Here is a 23556-nt window from a genome sequence, read left to right as displayed (position 1 = left end):
TGAAGATACACTCACCGGATTAACCAACGTTGAAGAAAATACATACGTCGGTGCATTGCCAAACGAAGACCGATGAAAATACATACACCGGTTGAACCGACGATGCATCGGTCAATTGCATCGGTTCAGTTGTCCAGAGAGGTGGTTTTTGGAGGAACGTGAAGAAGTTACAATCACCGGTTAAACCGACGCTAATTTTACATACACCGGTTGATTGCATCGGTTAAACCGGCGATACACCGGTTAATTGCTAACGGCTAGTTTTTCAAGTGGCAGTTTACATACACCGGTTGAACCGATGATGGCTTTTGGGGTACGTCGGATTAACCGGCGTTAAGCACATTTCTGGCAGCTTTTCTCCAACGGCTATATTTGCTTGTGCTGCCTATATATACCCCCAAGGCCGGGTCATTTGAGAGTGCTGGAGTTCAAGGAAGTATATAAGAGCTAAAGATCATCTCCAACCACCATAGAGCTTCATTGTACATCATATAGGCTTAAGCACATTTGTGAGAGTGCTTAGTGCTTGTTTAGGCTTAGTTCTTGAGAGAACTAGCTTGAGAGAAAGCCTTGCTGCGGCAAGCACCTTGTGTACTCGTCGTGTGACCCTCCGACTTGGTGTGGAGTGGCAACGACACTTTGTGCGGGGAAGGAGGCCCCTACTTGGTGTTAAAGCTCCAAGATAGTGAAGACGGTGCCGTGGTGACGCTTCGAGATAGACGGTGGCGGTGACCTCGTCTTTGTGACTTGGCGTCACTTAGCCTTTGCTTGTCGGGAGCCTTGGAGGCGTGGCAAGACGGTGATCAAGCGAAGAGACTCGGCATCATACTTGTTCTTTGTGAGCAAGTGGCCGTGGACGTAGGGAGGGACTTTGGTGTCCTAACCGAACCACGTTAAATCGTGTGTCTTGGTGTCTTCACGGGAGTTTGCATATCCTCTCTCTTATCGCATTACGTTTCCGCATTTACTCTTTCTTGCTTACCTTTACTTTTCTAGTTAGTTTGATTAGGATTGGCTATAGGTTGCAAGTCTTTTGGGGTAAGTAGAGAGTAGCATAGATAAACCTTAGTCATAACTAGCATGTGTAGGACGTGTTAGGTTTATCTTATGCAATTAGATTGAGCCCTAGATTAAAAAAGCGATTAGCGACCCTATTCACCCCCTCCCCCTCTAGGGTCGGACACCCCGGTGATCCTTACAGGTGTAACCGGTGAGTATAACTTCTGAAATCCCTGGAAAAACCAACTCACTGGACAAATGCACCGACGTTAATTTCAAATATCGTCGGTTTAACCGGTGTATATACTTGTCCAGACTCTGCTAACTTCGTTTAACCGACGTATAGAAAAATGGAGTCGTCGGTTAAACCGGTGTATAGACTTTTTCTGATTTTGTCTTTTCTGATTTGAGTCTTGAATGAAATCCAAATATTCTTGAGATATAAGTTGAAAACCACTTATTTGAACTTCTTAGAACCTGAGTGACCATAGTGTGCATCCATTTTTAATTGACCATGTCCATGCTCAAGTTACTTGGCCTTAACCCCTCTTAATAGTGCGATCACTACAAAACTATAAAACATATACCAACATAAGTGTCCTTCTCAATCTTACGACACTTAGGACTAGAAAGATGCTTAGTCTTGATATATAGAGTTGAAAACCGAGATCGCCTTTTTGAATAATAAAATTTAGGGGGCCTCTTTAACATATGACCAAATGAGCGATAATGTTTCATTAAGCTGCACAAACTCATTAGTCACAATAATGGTTGTCATTAATCACCGAAACATACCTAGAGGGCCTAGATGCTTACAACAGCATACTTCACATCCTCAATGGTACGATACTTTGCCCCTTGTACAACCTCATTCACTCTGTATTCAAACTCCAAACTCCTAATATCTTGTACCACTGTATTCTCAAAACCCTCTTCACGCCATTCACCTAGCACTGGGAAGCGCTCATCGTCCTCATCGTCCGATGAGTCCCCACATTGCTCCATTATTCGTGCATCCTGGTCTTCTTTCTCCATGTCCTCCACAATTCCAGGTATCCGCTCGCCTTCATCTGTTAAAACTTGTGGTTCTGGTTCTGGTTCTGGAGCTTGCACGTTCTCTTCTTCTTTATCCTCTTCCATCTCTTCATTCCAGTCAGATGTTATGTGTGTTGACCCTTCACCTAAATCACCGGCCTTCTGGTGAATCTGAATTACCATTGCGAGAGGCCACCCACTTTCAAGAGCTGCGTGCATGTAATGTTGCCATTCTTCCGTACTACTTATAGGCGTCAACTCCCAAAAATCCCCATTAGTTTCCCAGGAAGTCAAGGTATGAACCGTAAGCAAATGAGTCTTTGGATTCACATTGAACTTCCTGTGAAGACATTCCATATGGACTCAAAACTCCTCTCTAGGGGTTTATCTAGACTGCACTGTCTTCTTTCCAATGCTGATAGATTTACTCCATAGGAATCATGAGTAATTCTATAGAAGTCACCGTAATGAACTTGAAACGCCACCTTGCTCGACATATCTGGCCATCCAAAGACTTTATTTTAATTAATCCAATATCTAGAAACATGATATGTCTTCAATTATAACCACTAATCCGAACCCTAAGTGCTTGCAATAATAAAAAATAATAATCATAGAATTAAACATACAAAAAATTTCAATGAGAAAGTTGAGAAATATTGGTTACCTGCAGTTCGGATCCAAAATCCGGCAGGGCTTCGCCGGTGGAATTACCTCCCTCACCCCTCCTCTCTCTCCATCTCCCCTCTCTGGATCTCGTGGGTAGTAAAGAGTAAAATGCATTGGGGGTCCTTAAACTAGTTGACCTGTTCTGTTTAGGTCCATGAACTTCGAAAGTGCATTTTTAGGTCCATGATCTATTCAAGTGTGTCAATTGAGGTCCAAAACGCCTCTATCAGCGTTGACCGCCTAAGTGGACCGCCACGTCGGATCTAACGTGGACAACATATTTGCACATTGACCCTCCCGAGCCGAGCCTTCCTCAATTCTCCCTGTCCTTTCATCTCCTCCTCTGCTCCCGCACCGTGCGGCCGCCGTAGCCCTGTTGCTCGGCTCCTGCCTGGCCGCTGCTCGGCTCCCTTCCCGCGCCTTGGCCATGGGCGCTCCTGCTCCCTCCCTGCGTCGGCCATGGGCGCCCCCCTCCTCCCTCCCTCCTCCGGCCTCAGCTCCGCGCCGCCGCGGCCTCTCCCCTCCTCCCTCGCCGCGCCGCCCCGATCCTCCTCCTCCTCCCTCGCCGTGCCGCCCCGGTCCTCCTCCTCCTCCCTCGCCGCGGAGGCCCGTGGCGCGGAGGCGCACCGCCGCCGGCCGGATCCGCGCGTGGCGCGGCGTTGCCCCGCCCCCGGCAGCGCGGACCGAGCTCGGGCCGTCTATCTGGCCGCCGGCCATGGCGGGTCATGGCGCGGCCATGGCGACGGCGGCCCCTCCTCTCTCCCTCTCCCATCCTCCCTCCCTCTCCCTCCTGCTCGAGCTCACGAGGGGCAGAGCAGGGCACTGACGCGGCCCCTGCTTCGTGGCCAGCAGGGCCGGGCACGCGCGGCGGGCGAGCACCCTCCCTGCTCGCGCAGAGCAGTGAGCCGCGCCGCCCCTCCCCGGCTTGCTGCCCCTCCCCACCTCGAGCTGGCCCGCGCGCTGGCACCGGCGACGCGGAGGAGGTGCGGAGGGCGGCGGCGTCAAGGAGGCGGCGGCGGGCCTCCCTCTGCTCGCGGCGGCCACGGCCCCGCCCCTCCCCTGCACACGCGGCGCGGCGGAGTAGTGCGGACGGCCCGCGGGTGGCTGGCCCATGGCGCGGCGGAGGCAGGGCGGCCCGTGCCCCCTCTCCTATTCCATGGCAGGCCCGCTCGAGCTCGGCCGGAGCGGCGCGCAGGGCGTCCAGGCAGCGGTAGCACAGAGCAGCGGCTCCGGCTGCTCTTCCTCCCCTGCGCTCCCGCTCGCCCTCGCACGCGGTGAACCCCGCCATAGCCACGCTCGGCTCCGGCCGCCGCCGCCATGGCCCCGCGCGAGCTGCAGGGGGCGGCGACAGATGGAGCAGGGGATGGGACGGAGCCGGTGCAGGGGAGGAGATGAGGGAGGGGCCGCCGCAGCTCCATCTCCCCAGCACCGCAACTCCGTCCGCCCATGGAGCCACGGAGGGCTGCGCCAGGCTCCGTCCACCCATGGAGCTCCGCGGCGGGCCTCGCGGGGCTGCGCCGGGCCGGCGGGGGCCAGGCACGGCAGCCTCCTTCCCCCTCCCCTGCGCCGCCTCCCTCCAGAGCTCCGGCGGTGGCCCTCTGCTCCCCATCCTCCTCCGTGCGCGGGCGCGGGGCGGCGACCCTCCCCTGCTCCCTCGGCGGCGAGTGCGGACGGCGGAGCGCGGCGGGGAGGAGAGGGGGTGATTTGCATATATGCCCCGCTCTCGCAACAGGCCCAGTCAACGTTAGATCCGACGTGGCGGTCCACGTAGGCGGTCAACACTGGTCAAAGACGTTTTGGACCTCAATTGACACACTTAAATAGATTGTGGACCTAAAATACATTTTCGAAGTTCATGGACCTAAACAGAACAGGTCAACTAGTTTAAGGACCCTCAGTGCATTTTACTTGGTAGGAAATGAGGGTGCGAGGGAATGGGCTCAGCTTTTATATTTGGGGGGAGCCTGCCGCCCCCCTGCCGGGCAGGCGGGCTACCTGCCGCCCCTCCATCGGGCGGCAGGTGCCTGCCGCCCGCAGGGGGGCGGCAGGCTCCCGCTAAGGGCCTCCGCGCAAAAAAAATATATTTATTTACATGTAGATCCCTGCCGCCCCCTGCCGGGCGGTAGGGGTATAAAACTGTAAAATGTGAAACCGAAAATATATTTCGGTAAAAAACGTTTTTAAAAAATATAAAAATAAAAAAGCCGCCCGCGGGAGACCCAAACAAACAAACAGACACTGTGTAGCTTGGTTTATGCACTTCGCTCGCTCGCTTAACGGAACGCTGATGCACAGACGCAGATCTTCCCCTGGAATTCTGGAAACCACAGCGCCGCACCTGATTTCTGATGTAGCTGCAACCGTACAGTCTCAACTGTGAAATACAGCAGCACAGGTTCCAGAGTCCAGTCCACACAAAATGCGAAACACACGACAGAACCACAGACAGTATAGGATGCCAGCACGACCATACACATTCACATCCCAAGCCAAGATCTCGATTATTGAGCAATTGTGGTACAAAGGTAGAGTTTACACAACAATGATCATTCTCTGTTTCACTCGAACAATCGCTTGCATTCAAAGTACAAAACGGGTGCAACTGCAGAAGGTGCAACTATACGGTAGCCTACGCAGCCATGATGCATTCAATGGCTTGCTTGCAGATCCCAGTCATGGTCGCCTCTGGTCCGTACACCTGCAATGAGTTTGTTGAGCATCATCAGGTCACCTGCTATGGTGATGGAGGCATGGAGCTGGTCCTAGTGATTTCATTTTAGGAAATGGAATCATGAGCAATCATACCTCAATTGGAACACCAAGTTCTGCACCAAGAGTGCGCATTTTCGCGAGTCCGGTTTGGTAGTTTGGACCACCTCTCCGGACGTAAATGTTCATCCTTGCAGCCTTCAATTTGGATTCCTGGAACCAGATTTGGAAGGGGGAAAGGCAAATAGGATTCGAGAAGATTTTAAATGGAGAGGTGGAAAGTGGTTGGGGAATTGAACAGCAATTAAACTGTACGGTCCAGTTTACCTTCTCTCTTAAAGCCCGAATGATGCCACTAAATGTGGCAGCGACGTCGGTGAAGTTAGCGATGCCTCCTCCAATGAGAAGGGCTCTCTTGCGCCCGTCAGGATCAGCAGTAGCACACTACAAGGATTTCAACATTATTCATGACAGATAAAAGTGAACAGAATAGACAGACAACACAAAGGTTCTTCTACTGTTCTTACATCCAGAACCACTCTAGCATACTGCAGAACTTCCTCCTCGTTGGGAGCTCCACTGTACTCTGCATAATTTCCTAGCTCTGAAGCATATCCCAAATCTCCAACCTGGTATGCAAGAGGAACTATAAGGTCATTCCACCATGCACCACACAAATGGCATTATTCTTAAATATTACTTCAGTTTAGAAATCAATTTCACGACAAAAGCGAAATTAACAGGAGAAGGTATCAAAAGGTGCACAGTAACTTGAAGGAGGATCTGCAAGAAATTCAGGCATACCGTATCAGCATATATGACACTGGCACCACCACCTGCAACCATCGTCCAAATGCGTCCCTTTGGGTTCAATACTGTGAATTTCAGAGAAGCACTTGTCTGCAAGAAGTGGATCATTACTTAAATCTGATGAACCATACAGAACTTTCAACATAAAGTTAATCCATATACAACTGTAGATAGCACAGTTCAGGGGGAAGGGTTCAATGGAATATCAGGTGTCCAATTTTCCATGAATATACCTTCTCATCCAGTTCATGGATAAAGCTTTCAGAGGGACTGAGAACTCTCCCGAAAGGTAGAGGGAACTCAATGTTACCCCACCTGTACATGAAAACAATGGCATTATGATTGGAGATACAATAGAAAACCATCTACGTTTCACATTAAGAAAGGATGATATGGTTAGCATTAAGGACAAAATCAGAATCTGTGAGGTACATCAAAAGCCTGAATCTTACTTATTGAAGTTCTTGAAAGCGGCTGTGTCATCTAGTTCTCCTCTCATATCCAGAGGATACGGTTCACCATTTACCAAGGTGAATGGGTTCATCTCAAGAAATGAGAAATCCAAGTCTGCCAAAAGAATCAATGATCATCGGTAATTCACCGTTATTGACACCGAAAAAGCAACAATTACAAACTGTCTGCCTTTGGAAAGCAAGGGTTAGGTACCTTGGAAAACAGAAAATACACCTCTAATGAAATCACCTATTTTTGTGCGGACCTGAAATTCAAACACGAATCGTTAATGAGAATCAGAGCACTAATGGTTAATCAAGATAATGAGAATAACCAGCAGTAACAAGTTCAAATCTGTGGGGAATAAAATAAATGGTATAATAGATAAGGAAGTAACAGGGCAATAGCTGACCTCCAATGGCAGGGTAGCAATCAAAGGAGCACATGCATCAGGTGTCATTTGCTTCTCTGTGGGAAGAAAGATTGTCTTAACCTTGTCCCAGTTCTCCTCAATCTCAATACCTCCACACTCGGAGAAACTAATGGTGCAGCCAAGCCTGTCTGATACAATCGAAAGGTAGTACTCTTGATCATGGGGCACAAATGGCTCAACTATGAAGGCTGTAATTGGAGCTTTGCAGCCACCCATCTCAACCTAGATACATGAGCAAACTCATACGGATTAGAAATAGCTTTAGCAAACAAGCTTTCACTGGAAAATATGGGAAAATGTTGTTTTTCACTACCTCAACTCCCAACCGCTCCTTAACAAATTGGCGAACTTGGGCAAGGTCTAGGTTGAGGGCCACAAGTCCACTCTTCCCACGTTTACCAAACAGCATGTCTGGTTTCACAACCAACTTCATAGATGAGAGCCATGGCTCCTGGTTTGCAAGCTCAGTGAAATCCGTTGATTGTGTGACCTACAAATAAGCATGCTTGACAATCAATCAAATTGATCCTGAGGAATATATCAAAAACATGGATGCGCTTGAGAGAAAAGATAAACTACTATAGAGCACCAAATCTGAAACATTTGGTTCATGAAAAAAAATTGCACAATCAAACCCAAGCTGTGTTTCTACAACCAATAAACCCTTCCAAGAGAAAGTAAATAAACATCATGAATTCTCTGTTGCTATCTGGTGATTAAAACCCAATACGATGTTTTAGCGTTACCCAGATGAAGTACATTGTTTGACGCAGATCCACTTTATCAGAGCAAATTAGAGATACTATTACTTAAATTATCATAGATTCTAGTGAAGGTTGGCAAAGACTGCACCTTACAAATCCATACAGCAAAACAATTATTATGACTTCGACATTTCTTTTAAAAAAAGGAAGAGGAATTGAACATTCCCAAGCATTAGCCACTCCTAAGAATGAATTGATTATGGGTCAAACATACACATAATATAAAAAAGATGGATCTGAGTATTATAACACATCCAGTATTCATACATGATATATACTAACATCACAACGAATCAGGTCAGTGAGCACCATTCAACTTTTCCAAACCAAAACAGCATCAGGTCATCAAATCATTAAATGGAAACAGCAGTGGTGAAGTTACGCAGACAGGGCATTCTACCGAGTAGAACAGCAAACTAACAGGGCTATTGTTTGAAATCTAATTTCCGCATGATCCGTACAAAAAAGTACCATGTCAAAGACCCAAGCAAACAACAGAATTCCATTTCTCTATAAGTTTGAAACCAATTTTTGCACCAATTACCAACAATAACAATCACGACTCCAAAATCAAATGGCTGCGATCAGCTTCTCCCCAGCCGAGGTCTTCGTCCATTCCGGAATCTTAAAATACCAAAGACGACCGTAGCAGAGCAAATACTCCCAGCCTGGTAGAGTTGCAAGTCTGCAACAGCTTCGTACTACAATCATGAGGCGGAAATTAACCACCAGGAGCTGCTCGAGCTGAGCACTCCAGGAGCGTAAATCCACCCAACCCAACCCCACGCGCGCCCCACGAGAGCAGGATCCGCGACCGGCGCCGCTGAGATCCGGCGCCCCAGCCCTCCCAATCAAGCCCACCAGATCACGCGCCGATCCGACAAGCGGCGGGCAGCAGGCAGCAGCAGCGCGGCGGGAGAGGAAGCGGGAATGGAGAAATGACCTGCGCGGAGAGGATCTGGAGGTCGATGCCGGCGAGGCGCTTGAGGTGCTCCCGCAGGAGGCGCTTGGAGTCGTACTCCCGGATCTTCTTCCGCGCCATCGCCCGCCGCCGCGGTCGGACCTTCTGGGAGCGGGGCGGGCGGAGAGCCCGAGAGCTCTGCTCTGGCGGCGAGCGAGCGAGCGTGCGTGCGTGCGTGCGGACGCGGGCGAACGGCGACGACCCGTGCTCGTGGCTCGTGTGCGCGGCCGCGGCCGCGGCGGGCGGCTTATATAGCGAGGCCGGCCGGCGGGTACGAGACGGGAGGCGCCCGCCGGTGGGTTTCTCTCGGTCGCCGGGAGGTGGGGCCCCGCTGGGTTTGGTTTCGTTTCGTTTGGTTGTGGGTGGATGGGATCTGGTTGGGTTGGTGCGGTGAGGGGTGACGCCGGACATACTCACGGATTACACAGGGGTACCTGGTCTGGCACTATCAGGTGGCGTTTGGATCATTGGATGGGAAGGGGGAAGGAAAAGGGAGAATGACATGGGAAAAGAAAAGCAGGGTACACATAGGGTCCGTTTGGTTGTCTGCATAAGCTCTAGCCAGGCTCTAGTAATACAGGTATCTCATGTTTGGTTGTCTTACGGTTCTTAGCCAGGCTCTACTAATGCAAGGAGAGGTCCATAGCCATGCTTGCTGGAAACGCCTAGATCGAGCGTCTCCGCGGAGCCAGGCTTGGCTTAGCTGCGGCCTGATGTCTGCTTACCTCCTCGTTTGCCCACCAGTCTTTCTTGGCCGTTTGCTCACCGGAGATGCTCTTCCCCATAGCGGAGCTCCCCCGCCTGGACGGCAGTGAGGCCTCAATGCGAAGCTCCCCCACACGGCTGGTGGCGAGAAAGGAGAAGGAAGGGTCCTGCCGGCAGAGAAGGACGCTGGGGAGAATGATGGCAGCGACGAAGAAGGTGAGGAAGGAGAAGAAGAAGAAGGCTGACGGAGGGTGCTCACCGCACGCCGCGCTGTTTCGCCTCCGTGCGTTCCATCTCCATTGGAGCTCAAGGTCACGATGGTGATGGAAAGCGGCAGAGCTCGATTCGATTCGGTCGCCTGGGTTCTCGATCCGGCCATGCCGATCTTGATTCAGGCACCTAGGATCTTGATGCAGCCACGCCAATTAGGCAAGCACGATGGGCGGCGGCGGTAGCAGGTCCGCCGCGTGAGCCTGTGCCTGGTGGGCGGCTGAGCACAGGGCAGTTTGATCTTGGGTGGGGGAGTTCGATTCGGCTTGCTTTTGATCTTTGTTCTTCCGTTTCTTCTCCTTCAGAGAACACCAAAGTGCCCACCCGCATCAGGAATTTGGAATGGAATCAATCTTATTGTTCTTCTCCATTCTTTCTTTTTTGATTTTCTTCCGTGCAAACAATCTTCCATGTTCTTCTTTCTTTCTTTTTCTTTCCTTTTGCGCATCAGGAATTTGGTATGGAATCAATTTCCTGTTCTTCTCCTTTCTATTTTTTTCTTTTCTTTCATGCGAACAGTCTTTTTTTTTTCTTTCCTTTTGCCTCAACAGATAATTCCAACCCATATAACTGATGAGAAGGTGAGTGGTCATGTCTGCAAAGAAGCGGTGATGCTACCCAAGTAAACCAAGCAACTAAACATAGGCATACCTAAATCAGACTTATCTAGGTCAAGCAACCAAACATGATCTATTGTATCTGTGAAACCAGGCTTTGTCAAACCAGGTTTAGAATTCTAGCCAGGCTAGACTTGGTATGATAACCAAACAGACCCATAGGATATGCTTGATTTTTTTTAAAAAAAGAGAGAGATATGGATATGTGTTTCAGACCAATACCTATGTTTGTTATGATATAGGATAGGGAATGGAAATATAATTTTTAGAGATAGAATTTCTTGCACCTTCCTCCTTTGCACGAACCTCCTCCATTTCCATATATCCATACGCCACCCCAGTAGCAGTGCTTTTCTCTTATATCAAATCAGCACCAGCCACCCGCCAGCCTACAGTATTTTTCTCTCACAGCAAATCAGCACCAGCTATCAGACATAGCCAGCCGAACAGATCGAAGCTACTGTTAGGAAAAAAAATGGTCCAAATCACATCCGCAGCATGGCTGCACATCGAAGCGATGGAGGAAAATGGCCATCTAGTATATATACATTTTCTACAGGAGTTGTGTTGCACTCTCGCTACACCTTGTTCGAATGCTTCACATCCTTGATAATGTTATTTGTCACGCCTGTTGTTGCTGAAGAAAGGATAATGAACCGTTTATGTTACCGCTGAATAGTGGGTTATTATATTATTGCTGAAGAAATAAAAATAGATCATGGGCATGTTTGGATCCATGGGATTATTTCTAGTCCTCCTTTTTCTAACCCAAAATCTCTAAACATGAGGGCTAGTTTTTGACTGTTTGCAAATAGCTCATCTCAAAAAACTATCCCACCTAAGAGGTAATTATTTGGACTACTTCGGGTGGACCCCACTTATTCACTCACTCTCTCTTTCTTAAAAAAGTGGCACCCAAATAATTGGAAATGTACTTTATGAGCCAAATAGCTCTTGGATTCAAACATGTGAAGGGCTATTTTATTGGAGGGCTATTTGCTTGAACTAAATAGCTCTAGCCCAAATAGCTTTAGCGGTTGAATCCAAACACACCCCATATGTACCATATTATTGAACCGTTGATTGATACGTAATACGGATAGCTTACTCAAATTGAAACTGTGGGTTCTGTAAGCTCCTAGTTCATGACTAGTTTAGTTACGATTACGACCTGTCCATCGGTTTCGGGCTTTCGGCCATTGGAGCATGCAAACAAGTCAATGGTAAGCATGAGCTGCCTCGCCTTTTCTGGCTCTTGGCCAGCATTATTCATCGCCGGCCGCCTCACCTAGTCACCTGTTGGCGCGGTCTCGTACACGCGAGCGGATCGTCGCAGCATTTCTTTCGCGTGCACGGGTGGATGGACGATGGATGGATGGTCCGGTGATCGACGGGAGTTGGAACGATGCAAATGCGATGTCGATCGGGCGGAGGAATCATGGGAGGTTGGGTGGGTCCCCGTCGACCGCCGTTGCTTTTTCACCCGGTTCCGGCATGACCAAGCAAATACAGCTCCACTACTACCAAACTCTCGAGCCCTTTCTACCGCCCGGCCCGGTGCTCTCGTCGTCCTGACCGATTTGACATCTCGCTTTCCTCTGATTTGATCGCGGCATACTGTCACCTTCACGTGTAATTGTAGAGATGCAAGTTTTTGGCTGTTTTTGTGTTCCAAAAAGACAACTTTCTTGCAAAAAAAAAAGAAAGACAAGAACGGGTATTAGTCGGCAGTGGCATGGAACATGCCACACGTTAACAGTCCGCGACGTTCCCGTATTAAAATTGTGACCCCACTATATAGTCCTCGAACAGTTGAGCTAGCAAGTAAGCATGGAAGTGGACCAGTTTTTTTTTTTTTTTGAAGTTACGTAGACCAGATTATCACCATCCATTTCTCAAACAAAACGCAGCATCTGATAGATTCTATCAGAATTCCGTCGATCCAAACCAACTATTTGAGTTCTTGAATACCTTTGACACCACCACCAACCAACCAATAAAAGGGAGAAAAGAGCATGCTTCGGCCTTGCAGACAACAAATTAGCGAACACGCTTGGCCAACATGTTGAGCAAAAACGAGCACTTTCTGTTCCCATTAGCAGCACAAGCTAACAACAACATTTAAACCCAGTTCTCAAACACAACTCCGTTAGTACACATTCCAACATCTCATCTCACCAAAGGGGATGTCCTACTGAACAATTAACAATCACATGTGAAGGCCCAACGGCCCTGGGGAACAAAGACTATCATCACTACATGATCCTACTGCTCGCCACCGTAGATGACCGACATCTACCGCCAGCCCGAGCGCGTCCAACCTGCCAGCCCCAGAACATGTTAGCCATGACGGGATGGAGATCAGAGGACATGTTCCCTGTACAGAACACAGAATATATATTCACCTACCTGATTGTGAGATGTCAGACAAGACGACTTCCTGCAGCTCAGCTGCTGCGGGAGCGATGGAAGATTATTCGTCTTGGTATGAGTTAGCAGCTGGCGCTGGAGCTGGGTTTCGCCTGATGAAGTGGCCTGCTGGGCGTGGCCCCCTGTTGTGGCCCCGCTCCCTGAAAGCTGGTCCAGAATGGGGAGGCCCCTCAGTTCGATCTTCGACACTCTGGTTCTGCTGGAAGTCCGTGGCCTTATTGTGGGATCCGACTGGCTGGTATTCGAGATGACTGCCACCCCTCCGCCGTTCCGCGTTTGTGCCATGGCTTGGCCTCCCAGCATCATAACCACCCCTTCCCCTGTGTGCCCCACCACCTCTGTGGTACCTCGCATTGTGCTGGCCCTGACGACGCGGTGGATGATTGACCTGCTGCTGTTCAGACTCACTCTTATGGTTGCCATCTTCCAGTGTCAGGTTCTCCTGTCCGCTCTGTGCAACCTTCTCATCAATGCCATCACTCCTTTCCATAGGTTTTTTACAGATGCTGTCTTGATGGGTAGTACTATCAGATCCTTTGGAGCTGTTCATCTCAAGTCCACCTCCATGGGTATCTGCTTGCCCTTCAACAGCAATGTTGCCATCTGAACTGTTCTGAGGATGGGAGTTGGATTTAGGCTTCCAGTGTGTTCTAGAATGTGAAACTGCCCCGCTGCTTTTCACATCAGACCTTGACATGCTCTTGTGATCGGATGAGTTTGAATCCATGGCTGGGGTTGCTGATTGATAGACAAAGTCACTCCTGCCCTCTCTATCTTTGCTCTCATTTGAGTAGCTACTTGCTTCATTTCTTTGAGCCTTAACATGTTGTCGTCTTTGCCTGTTAGCTGCACCATGTTCTTTTGCAGAACTGATGGATAGTGGAACTGTTTGAGCTCGAGCTGAGCTGTTCTCAGCAGCAGCATCTGCCTTGGATTTTAACTGCTTATCTTCTTGCTTGCCAGGTTCAACTGGCTGATTCTGATTGTTGGACTTCTGGACTTCCTTGGATTCATGAGAGCTGTCTGCTTGCTCAATAGACTTTGGTACCACCAAAGATGATTCATCTGTATTCCTTCTGCGCCAAGAAGGATTAGACTTCGCATGTCCCTTGCTAGTTTTCCTGTCCTCCCATTTCTTGGGTTCGGGTGCCACATCTAATTTAGCAGCATTGGACGTATCCATTGCTTCCTTATCATGACTGGGATTCTGTTGTTGCAGCTCCTTGGACAGAGGCTTAGGAACATATCTCTCCATTTCCGCCCTCTTTGTTCTTGTAACATTTTCCCCATCATTGGAGGTCTTCCCAGCAGTGGGGTCAGCTACTACTACATTCCGCATGGCACCGTCAGACTGCTCATTCTGCACTGGTGGTTTAACTGGTGCCCACAAGACACCTTCATTCCCATGTGGCTTTTCAACAGCCCGAACAGCATGCTGATGTTTTCCAGATCTTTTTGCTTGCTGAGGTATTGGTCGGCTATTCTCCGTATTCTGTGTTCCATCTGGTGATCTGACACGCTCCTGATTCAAAGACGCAAGTGATATTCCACCCACAGTTATACTTCCCACAGTTACCATAGTACCTTCAGTGGGAACAATAGAGCTACTGATGATAACACCACCAGTATGTGTCTTTGGCTCAGTAGGAACTTTCACTGCATTCTGCTCACTACACACCACAGGTGGATGTTTAAAAGTAACTAGAGCATCTTCTACCTTCTTCTTACTTCTCAAGTGCCGGGCACCTTTCTTGTTCTGAGCTGGGGGATCATCATGTGGTGCAACAACAACCGTTGATGTGTCGATAGAAACCTCCGTATTTTTCTTAGCATTTCCAGTGCTTACTGAAACAATTGGTTTCTCACCAGAAATTTTCTCCTCTGAAACAACATGCCTTTTCCTGTAGCTCTGCTTGGGCTTTGGAACACTAATGTCACGCGACTGTGAGATACTCTTCTGCCCAACATGATCCACGTTGCTCTGTGTGTTCCTAACTGAGGATGAGGCAGCATGAGCAGCAGGGTCTTTGCCACCACCTGAAGCATGTGATAGTTCAGTAGTCTGGGGCTGTACATTTACCACAGCATGCTTGGGATCATTAGGAGGTGGAAGAACAGTCTCGTCAGCTGCAGTATCATCACAGGGCTCAGCAGTTGAAGTGGCAGGCTTAGCAGTCATATCAAGGAGAGCCTTTTGCTTATCATGCGCATCGTCAGCTTCTACTTTTGTATCGTTTGGTTTCTTCTGAAGTACTGAAGATCGTCTGTTCAGTTCTTCCAATTTCGCTTGAGCTTTTGCTTTTTGGTTCTTTATCCGTTCCTCCTCCTCAGCTTTCAACTTTTTTGCACGTTCTACAGCCAACTCCTTCATTTTGGCACGCTGGATTGGCAAAAACAACAAAAATACAAGACTGCTCAGCAATCATCATTCAAATTCTTATGCACCGTGTCAACCTCACTACTTGAAGTAATTCCACAGGAAATAAAAGCAGACAAATATGTCTTAAGTAATAGCTGGTCGTTATACTGATGATGATGGACCAACTGAACTGTGATATGAATTTGAACCGGAATCCAAGATTTTAAATAGACAAGGTAGGCGAATCTATTATAACTTCCAGGAAGGGCAATGCTGCAACAGAAAACACACTTTTCCAATTGAATGTTTTTATGGACTTGATAAGTGAGGTTTCATTGTATTAAAATTTTCAGACAGTGGTCAATTTTGCCCCCTAAAGATAATTGCGATAAGAAAACTTTCAGAACATTAGAATGGTAGCCATACAATTAATAAAAATACCACAAATCTAGAAATATATACCTGAGACTCATAACACAAATCTAGAAATATATACCTGAGACTCATAATCAAGTGAAGCTGCCAAATCATCTGGTACAGTCACAGGTTGCAGCTGTGAAGCACTCTCGGGGGGTTGGCCATGTTGAATGTTATTCCTCATATCAGCTGGTAATGAATCAGTTGAACTTTCTCCCTGTCCCTTTCCGAACTTATTAGCTGATCTGTCTTTAGGAGCATGGTGAGTGTTTCTTGAAGAATCACCTCTCCTATGCACATGATCATTAATTGAATCACCAAGCTTTCCAGCTTTGCTAAATTCAGTTAGCTGTGAGTGTGCAGGTCCAACAACTTTACCCTCACCAGGCATATTTGGTTGTCTCTTCGCCACAGGAGAGATATGAGAAACAGTTAAAGAATTCACCTGGTCAGAAGCACAACCCATACCAGTGATGACAGCAGTAGATGAAATATCAGAGCTTTTTTGCTGTTTCTTGAATTCCTTGGACAAAGCTGGTTCTGGAACATTACGTGCATCAACATTTCTGGCTTTGTTGTTCAAACTCTCAATTTTCTCTATTAAAGCTGGATTCTTCTTAATGACAGGTTGCTGATCAAGTGTAACTGAATTATCGTCCTTGAATTTCTTGCGCAGAATGCCATCACCAGTTTCCCTAGGATGGGAATGCACATTTTCAAAAACAGATGAATGGTCTGTTCCAGCTGGACCTCTCTGGTTAGGCACCAACTTTGTAAGTACCCTATTTCTTTCACTGATGGTATCCCTTGTATCTGTCCTCATGGTATCCCTTGTATCTGTCCTCATGTTCATATCAGTCCGGTTTCCATCAGGATGTGGAAGAAGTGGCGGTGCTGGCTGTGCATTCCTTTCAAATTCATGGGAACCTCCTAGGCGATCAGAGTTATCATGCAAACTCCCAGGTTGTCCTCGACGAAACACATGTACTTTATCAGGTTCCAGCTGCTCCCTCTCCCTCAGAACCGTTTCATGTTTTCCTGGTCTGATATGAGAATGTCCAGGGTGGAACTTGTCATTCTGATTTGGGAATTGATTTAATATTCCAGGTTGGCGAGGACCTCCAACAAAATGAGGATCCCTCGCATTGGCAGTATTGAAATTCGCTCGAGGGCCATAATATCCATCATAAGGCACTGGACCCTGATAAACTGGTCTGACTGGAATAACAGGCTGATTCATAATGTAGGAATTAGGAGGCATAGGATTATAGCCATCACCATTTTTAGGGTGATATCCACCATGTCCTGATCCCTGCCTTGCTGCTGCTTCCGAGTTGGGTGGGTACGGACCATAATAACCAAATGGTTCGCCAGGGAAACTACCAGGGGGGCCTACAGGTCTGTATGGCCCACCTGGTGCTGCTCCTCTATGCCACATTCCCTCAGGGGGGTGACCAGGAGGTACACGCCATGGATCGAACTGTGGAGGCATATGAAAATTTTGTGGGTGTGGCTGTGGTTGCAGGCCTTCATTTGGCAGATTTGTGGCCGGAACAGGGGCACCTCCAGCGTGTGCATGCTGCTCTGTCTTCAATATATCAACAGGATGATTATTGGATGATGAAATTACCTCGCCAGTTCCTAGCACATAAGACATTTCCCATTACAGGTTAAGGCAATTATATCCAACAGTGGATGTTATCAACCGATGATGTAATGGTGAAATTATTTTATACCAGCTGTTAGGGTCTTCACTTGTTCAGCTTGTGGTGCCTCTTTACCTGAACTAGATGTTGGGCGCCCTTTCGAGCTATGGCCTAGAATAAAAAAACGTGTAAGGAGGATTCTTTATAAACAAACAAAGTAGATGAAACTGGCAGTTATAGACAAGTCTGAACAAATGCAATTTTTGCCCAAATAGTTCACCAATGCCAGCATTTATCTCATATTTATATAAATGTTTAGAACAGCTAACAATTAGACATGCTAAATGCTAAATAACCTATAAAAATAATTTGGCAGGAGCAAGAAACTCAAAGTAAACACATCTTATGTTGCACATAGTTACCTCGTTGACTGTTTACTTCAGAGCCAAGGGTTGGGAAATCACCGGTACTTAGTGTGAACCCATGCCCATGTGATGAAAATCCCTACATAGTTAAAGAATTAAAAAAAATGGATTGAAGGATGTACTGAATCACAATATATATTGAGTTCAAGGTCTGCAGAATTACCGATCTATCAATAGTCCTTATAGATGCTTTCACATTATCTGAAGCATTATCTGCGAATCGAGAAAGCTGTGAACTTCCTGGCCTTGTCTCTGCACTTCGGGGACGATTTGTAGCCATTGATAGATGTGATGATGGAACTGTGCTTGATGCTGAAGATGGGCGAGAATTTGGACCCCAAGCATTGGGTGAACCAAGTGATTCGCTACCAGCTGTTGATGGCCTTGAGCCTCCCCCCGAGGAGGGCCGCCCATTGAAGTGGCTGGATGAACTGGAACTTCCATCATTCTTGGCAGACAGAATTGACGAGGAAGCCCAAGCATTTGGTTTTGTAGATGGTGCTTTGCCGCCCCATGTGAGGGTGCCCCTAACATTAAAATCAAAAATCTCATGGCAAAGTAATTATGCAAAAACATTGAGATCATCCTAAACATCAAAGCACTGAATTATATGAACTGCTGGCAAGCAAAGAAGAATATAAACAAAAATCTCATGACATAGTAATTATGGGAAACACTGAGATCATCCAGAACATAAAAAACACTCAATTATATGAACATTTGGAAAACAAAAAAGAATATATACTTACTTTGGAACAATTTCCAGGTTGGGATCAAGACCATTGTTTTCCAACCTTCACAAGCAATAACCAAATCAATCCACATGCAGAGAAGTTTACAGAATCAAGATTTTGCAACCAAATAAGAAACTGTTACCTCTGACTTGGTAAATTAATCGGTTTTGGAACTTTTCCAAGAACAGTCATACCAGATTTCCTTTGAGGTGCCCATCTGAACAAATCCATAAGGAATTAAATTAGCAGAGTTTGACTATGCTCCAAAAATAAAAATGGTTGCAATCAGCCAATCAGTACAATAGATAAGTATGCCCACACAAATTACAAATATGAAATATCCCACTATTATGTCACGAAACAAGGCAGTTCATAATATGGACAACATTTCTTTAATAGCACCTCAATGCATGATGCATTGTACATGCAAATAGCGCAACAAGCTTATTTCTGTTATTGTGAAATCATTAATTGGGAATTCTCAACCTTAATGCAGGTCTATTTAGGTTTGTCGTAATTCAACTTTCTTTAATTTTGATGATTAATATAAGCCCATTTAAGTTTATCCTAAGTCAATTTTCCTAACTTTGACTAGCAATAGCTATAACAATATATTATCTTAAATGAAAAAGAATTATATGCTATAAAAGTAGCTTCCATTCTATCAACGCCAATCTTTTGCTGCTAATCTATATAAAATTTTATATATTGATGGTCAAAGTTAAAAAAAAGTTTGACTTAGGACAAACCTAGATGGACTTATATTGTTGATAGGAGGAAGTACAAACTTGAGCACCTTAGCCTAATCGTTAATCCCTGTTCTTACCTTAAAACTTTAACAAGTCAACCCATACAATCACAAACCGGTAGTACAGAGAAGTTAAGCAAGGAAAAAAAGAGGCGATCCAAACATTGAAAGAGGTAATCAAGATACTGAGAGAGGCAGCTCAGCTGAACAAAATTGTATGCAGAACCCCATAATTTCCAAGACTGCAATTCTTTCTTCATTGACAAGACAGCACATATAATCACTGCATCATTTAACAGCCTGTGTTGTTTTCCACAGAAACTGGATTACCAGACCCGTCCAATGTCCATACCCGACAAAACCTCCATATAATTCTCACCAATAAAGCACTTGTAAGGTCTCACACGATGACACGAGTACCAGGTCCGCTCAACTTTGTGAGTCCATTGGCCCAATTGGACAACGGTGGCTCAATATCAAACTCGAGCATACAAAAGCTATCATCTCTCTGTACTCCCGAAATCAATTGGAATCAATTGCATATTGCCCCGACACCACAGCAAGCAGATGCTAGGCTATATTACTTTTTTAAAAAAACCGCAAGGAACAATGCACCACAGGCCCTACTCATGATACCAGAATTGCGAAAGGACAATTAGGGAAACAAAATTGCATCGCGCGGGAGCGTGGGGTGGAGATCGCGAACCTCCTGTCCGTGGTGAGCGTCGAGGCCATGGCCCCTCCTCCCCGCGAGCGAGCTCCCCCGGCGGGACACGCCTCTCTAATTCCCCGGGGCGAATCGAGCGGGAACCAGACCGGCGGGGCGTGACCGGGGCCCCGAGGCCGGGGAGATCGAGATCCCGGGGCCGCGAGGAGCGAGGGGGACCGCCGAAACCCTAGGAGGCGGTGGCGGAGGCGGATGGAGCGATCAGCGCGGGAAGTGGGCCGCGTCCCGGATCGGCTCCGCGCGGCCGCGGAGGCGGATGCCGGAGCTGGAGGGAGGTAACGGGGCCCTCGGCGCCCTGCCGTCCGGCGAGCGGCGGCGGCGGGGGAGGGGCGGGTGACAGGTGGGGCCCGCTCGTCAGGGGCGGAGGCGGGAGGGCGAGGCGGGGGGCCTGGGGGGAGGAGAGAAGGTTGTGGGAGCGTTCGTGAGAGCCATATAGGGCGGGGAGGAGGCACGCGTGGCGGTGCGGGACTGGACGCGGGAACAGGAGCCCGTCGCGCCCCGGGCCCAGATGTCAGGGAGGAGGGTGCCACGTGGAGGCGCGGGAGCGGAGGGGATCGGGGGGTCGGTGTGGCCGCGGGGCGCAGAGGATCCTGGGGCCGGCTTGAGGTGGTTTGGCGTAATTGCGTGCTTTGATTTGCCCTGCCACGTCGGAGGCCACGACTTGGACGTTTCGTGCGAGCCAAGGATAAACAATAGCCAAGCGGCGACGATTCTCACCTCGAGCTCCCTGCGAACGATGATGCCACAAATCATTTATCAACCGGTGTTGTTTCGAGCTTCCCTGCTTTTAGGGGGTGTTTAGTTGCGAACCGTAAATTTTTTTGAAAAGACATATTTCTATATTTGAAGTACTAAACATAGACTAATCACAAAAATAATTACAGAATTCGTCTGTAAATCGCGAGACGAATCTAATGAGCCTAATTAATCCGGCATTAGAGATTGTTTACTGTAGCAATACTGTAGCAATTTAGCGTCTGATTACAGTCTAATTAGGTTCATTAGATTCGTCTCGCCATTTACATACACCAGTCGCAATGCGTTTTTTATTTCGTATAGATTTAAGTCTCCATGCATGTGCCGGAATTTTTTTGGAATTTTGAATTTTGTAACTAAACACGAGCTTAGTAATATATATTATATAAACAAAATTGCATTCAAGAACAAGTGAAATAAAGAAACCCAAGTCTACAGCCAACCGAGGAAGAGAAACTAAAGCTAGTCCCAATATTTTCAGCGATAAGATACTTTGGAGATAAAACTGATGGTATATGGTGTAAGAATTATGATAAGAGTGTGACGAGTTTACTATTTTTTTATTTTGAACGAACAGCACTCGACGAGTGCGCTTCTATTGATATAGCAGAAAAATACAAGATTACGGGCCTAGGAGGCCATAGTCAGGAAACAAAAAGAAAAGAAAACAACAAACTCGCCCGGATGGATTGGGACGTCAACACGGGTTACCGCTCAACTATACTCACTGGCCGGTTGGGTTGGGACGTCAACACGGCCAAACTCTATTCACAACAATGACAGAGGAGAAAAGGCACAACCGTAGCTTCCACTCACAATCACACTCTTGCGGTTATCGAAACATCTGAAGATTCCAGCGTTGATAAAGGAGCAGAAGGGGCAGACACCACCACACCAGGAGGCCACTGCCGTGCAGAACCCAACGTCGCAGTGCTGCTACACCTAAACCGACCGCCCGACGGCATGAAAAACAAAGTCCGGAGCAACCCAACGCCGTGGCACGCTGCGAGGAGCCGCCCGCGGGGAGGCGACGCCGGGCCGAAAACTAGTGGCTTCACCTTATGGAAACTGGATATATCTAACAGTTGAAGTGTTTCCATGTCAGAATGGAGCAAATATAATGGCAGCGTGTATTGGACGTGCCGCGGTATTCATCAGTTTAGAAAAGGTACTTGTAGTTTTCAAAAGGAAAAAGAAAAGGTACTTGACTACTTGTAGATGATGGGGCACTCTTGACACAGCGAAAAAGAAAAGGAACTTCCCGTTATAATTGGCCCGTGCGAAACTCACATACTTCTTTTTTTTAAGAAACAAACTCACATAGAGCCCGTTTAGTTACCAAAAATTTTCGCCTAAAATTTTCAACTCCCCTTTAAACACATGTATGAAACACTAAATATAATTAAATAACAAAACTAATTATACAGTTTGGATGTACACGACGAGACGAATCTTTTGAGCCTAATTAGTGCATGATTAGCCATAAGTGCTACAGTAACCCACATGTGCTAATGATGCGGTCAAATGCCTCAAAAGATTCGTCTCGCGGTTTCCAAGTGAGTTCTGAAATTAGTTTTTTAATTAGTGTTCGAAAAACCCTCTCGACATCTGGTCAAACATTGACGTGACACCAAAAAAATTTTTGTTTGGGAACTAAACGCCCCCATACTAGCAAGGGTATTTGTGTTTTAAGTCGACGCGTCTGCGGTCTGCTTAAGAGAGGCGTGAGGTGACAGTGTAACGCTAGGGCTGCTCCATGATATCCATTTAGCTGCGCTTCTGCTCGTTATCATTACCTCGTGTCACGGCCTACGCTGCCACAAACCGTCGACCACTACGGCCTAGTGGGGGCAGAATGGTAAAGACGCATGTACGTACTTACTCCGTAGGAGCGCGTACGTGTCGTCGCTCCCGCAGGTCGCTCGCTTCCCTGTCACGTCTCCACTCACGAGGACCATCTGATTCTGGTCGTCGCTGCCAGCGGACCCGGGTCCCCACTGACGTTTTCTGATTTGTGGCTGGCACGTCCAAAAGGTCTGGCATGGAGTGGAGTCCTCTGGGCTGACGAAAGAAGCCCGACCTAGCCGAGCCATTTCGGCTAACAGAAGAAGCCCAGTGGCCCGTAGGCCCATCCACCAGCCCGGCCTCGTACCAGATGCTCTCCCCTCCAGTTTAAATGGCGCGCCCCCCAGCTCCCGGTTCCTCGTCCGCACCCGGCAAGCGAGGGAGCCAAGCCCCCAAGGGGAGATGTCGCGGTCGCAGCGAGCGCCGAGCTCGCCGTGCGACGCCACGTGGCGCGCCGCCACCGCCGGCCTCGCCCCCGCGCGGCACGCCCGGTCGCAGTCGCCGGTGCGCGGGCGGCCCGCCGCGCCCACCAGCAGCAGCAGCTGGCGGTGGCCGTCGTCGTCCTCGATGACGGACGCCGACTCGGTGGAGGCGATGGTGCCGGCGGGGGCCGCCGGGACGCCGGCCGCGCGCGCGCGGCTGTCGCGGTGCGCGTCCGCGGAGGCGCTTGCCAGGAGGATCGGCGCGGCGTCGCCGGGCACCGCGCGGCGCGTGGCGCTGCGGCTCTACGAGAGCCTCGGCCGCCACGGGCTCCGCCGGGAGGCCGATCGCGCGTTCCGGGACGCCGTCGCCGCCGGAGACGACGGCGAAGACGCGCCGGCGGACGGTGGGGGAGGAGGAGCAGCCGCCGTCGCAGGGGGGGAGCTGACGGGGATGGCGTGCCTGCTCAAGGACGGCTTCGTCGGCTACCTCAGGGAGCTCGCCAAGATCACGCCACCTGTTCCCAAGCAGGTGAGATACTGTAAATTTACCATCACATTTGGGTACCCGGGGATTCAAATTCAACAGTAAATTTATTTCCTAGCCCAGTGAATGAAAAGATTA

General features: G+C 48.4%; 2 protein-coding genes across 2 annotated transcripts; both read right to left on the bottom strand.

The window, feature by feature from the left end:
- Positions 1 to 5179: 5179 nt before the first annotated feature.
- Positions 5180 to 9260, bottom strand: LOC120699818 (ATP-citrate synthase alpha chain protein 3). The gene is made up of 11 exons (XM_039983901.1): positions 8816 to 9260; positions 7422 to 7598; positions 7088 to 7330; positions 6889 to 6940; positions 6675 to 6789; positions 6456 to 6537; positions 6217 to 6312; positions 5940 to 6041; positions 5740 to 5856; positions 5509 to 5625; positions 5180 to 5401 (listed from the first exon to the last, which is right to left on the bottom strand). Exons 1-11 carry the CDS (start codon positions 9242 to 9244, stop codon positions 5333 to 5335), a joined length of 1599 nt encoding a protein of 532 aa, XP_039839835.1. The 5' UTR covers positions 9245 to 9260; the 3' UTR covers positions 5180 to 5332.
- A 3205-nt stretch (positions 9261 to 12465) lies between these two features.
- LOC120699817 (protein MODIFIER OF SNC1 1) lies at positions 12466 to 20302 on the bottom strand. The gene is made up of 9 exons (XM_039983900.1): positions 19891 to 20302; positions 18579 to 18653; positions 18452 to 18496; positions 17866 to 18229; positions 17700 to 17781; positions 17368 to 17448; positions 15711 to 17272; positions 12835 to 15235; positions 12466 to 12746 (listed from the first exon to the last, which is right to left on the bottom strand). The coding sequence occupies exons 1-8, from the start codon at positions 19917 to 19919 to the stop codon at positions 12899 to 12901; spliced, it is 4575 nt and encodes a 1524-aa protein (XP_039839834.1). The 5' UTR covers positions 19920 to 20302; the 3' UTR covers positions 12466 to 12746; positions 12835 to 12898.
- Positions 20303 to 23556: the final 3254 nt, after the last annotated feature.

Source organism: Panicum virgatum, chromosome 3K (assembly GCF_016808335.1).
Source record: "Panicum virgatum strain AP13 chromosome 3K, P.virgatum_v5, whole genome shotgun sequence".
NCBI lineage: Eukaryota > Viridiplantae > Streptophyta > Magnoliopsida > Poales > Poaceae > Panicum > Panicum virgatum.
Note: the sequence above shows the minus strand (reverse complement) of the source record. Positions and strands in the feature narration are given on the sequence as shown.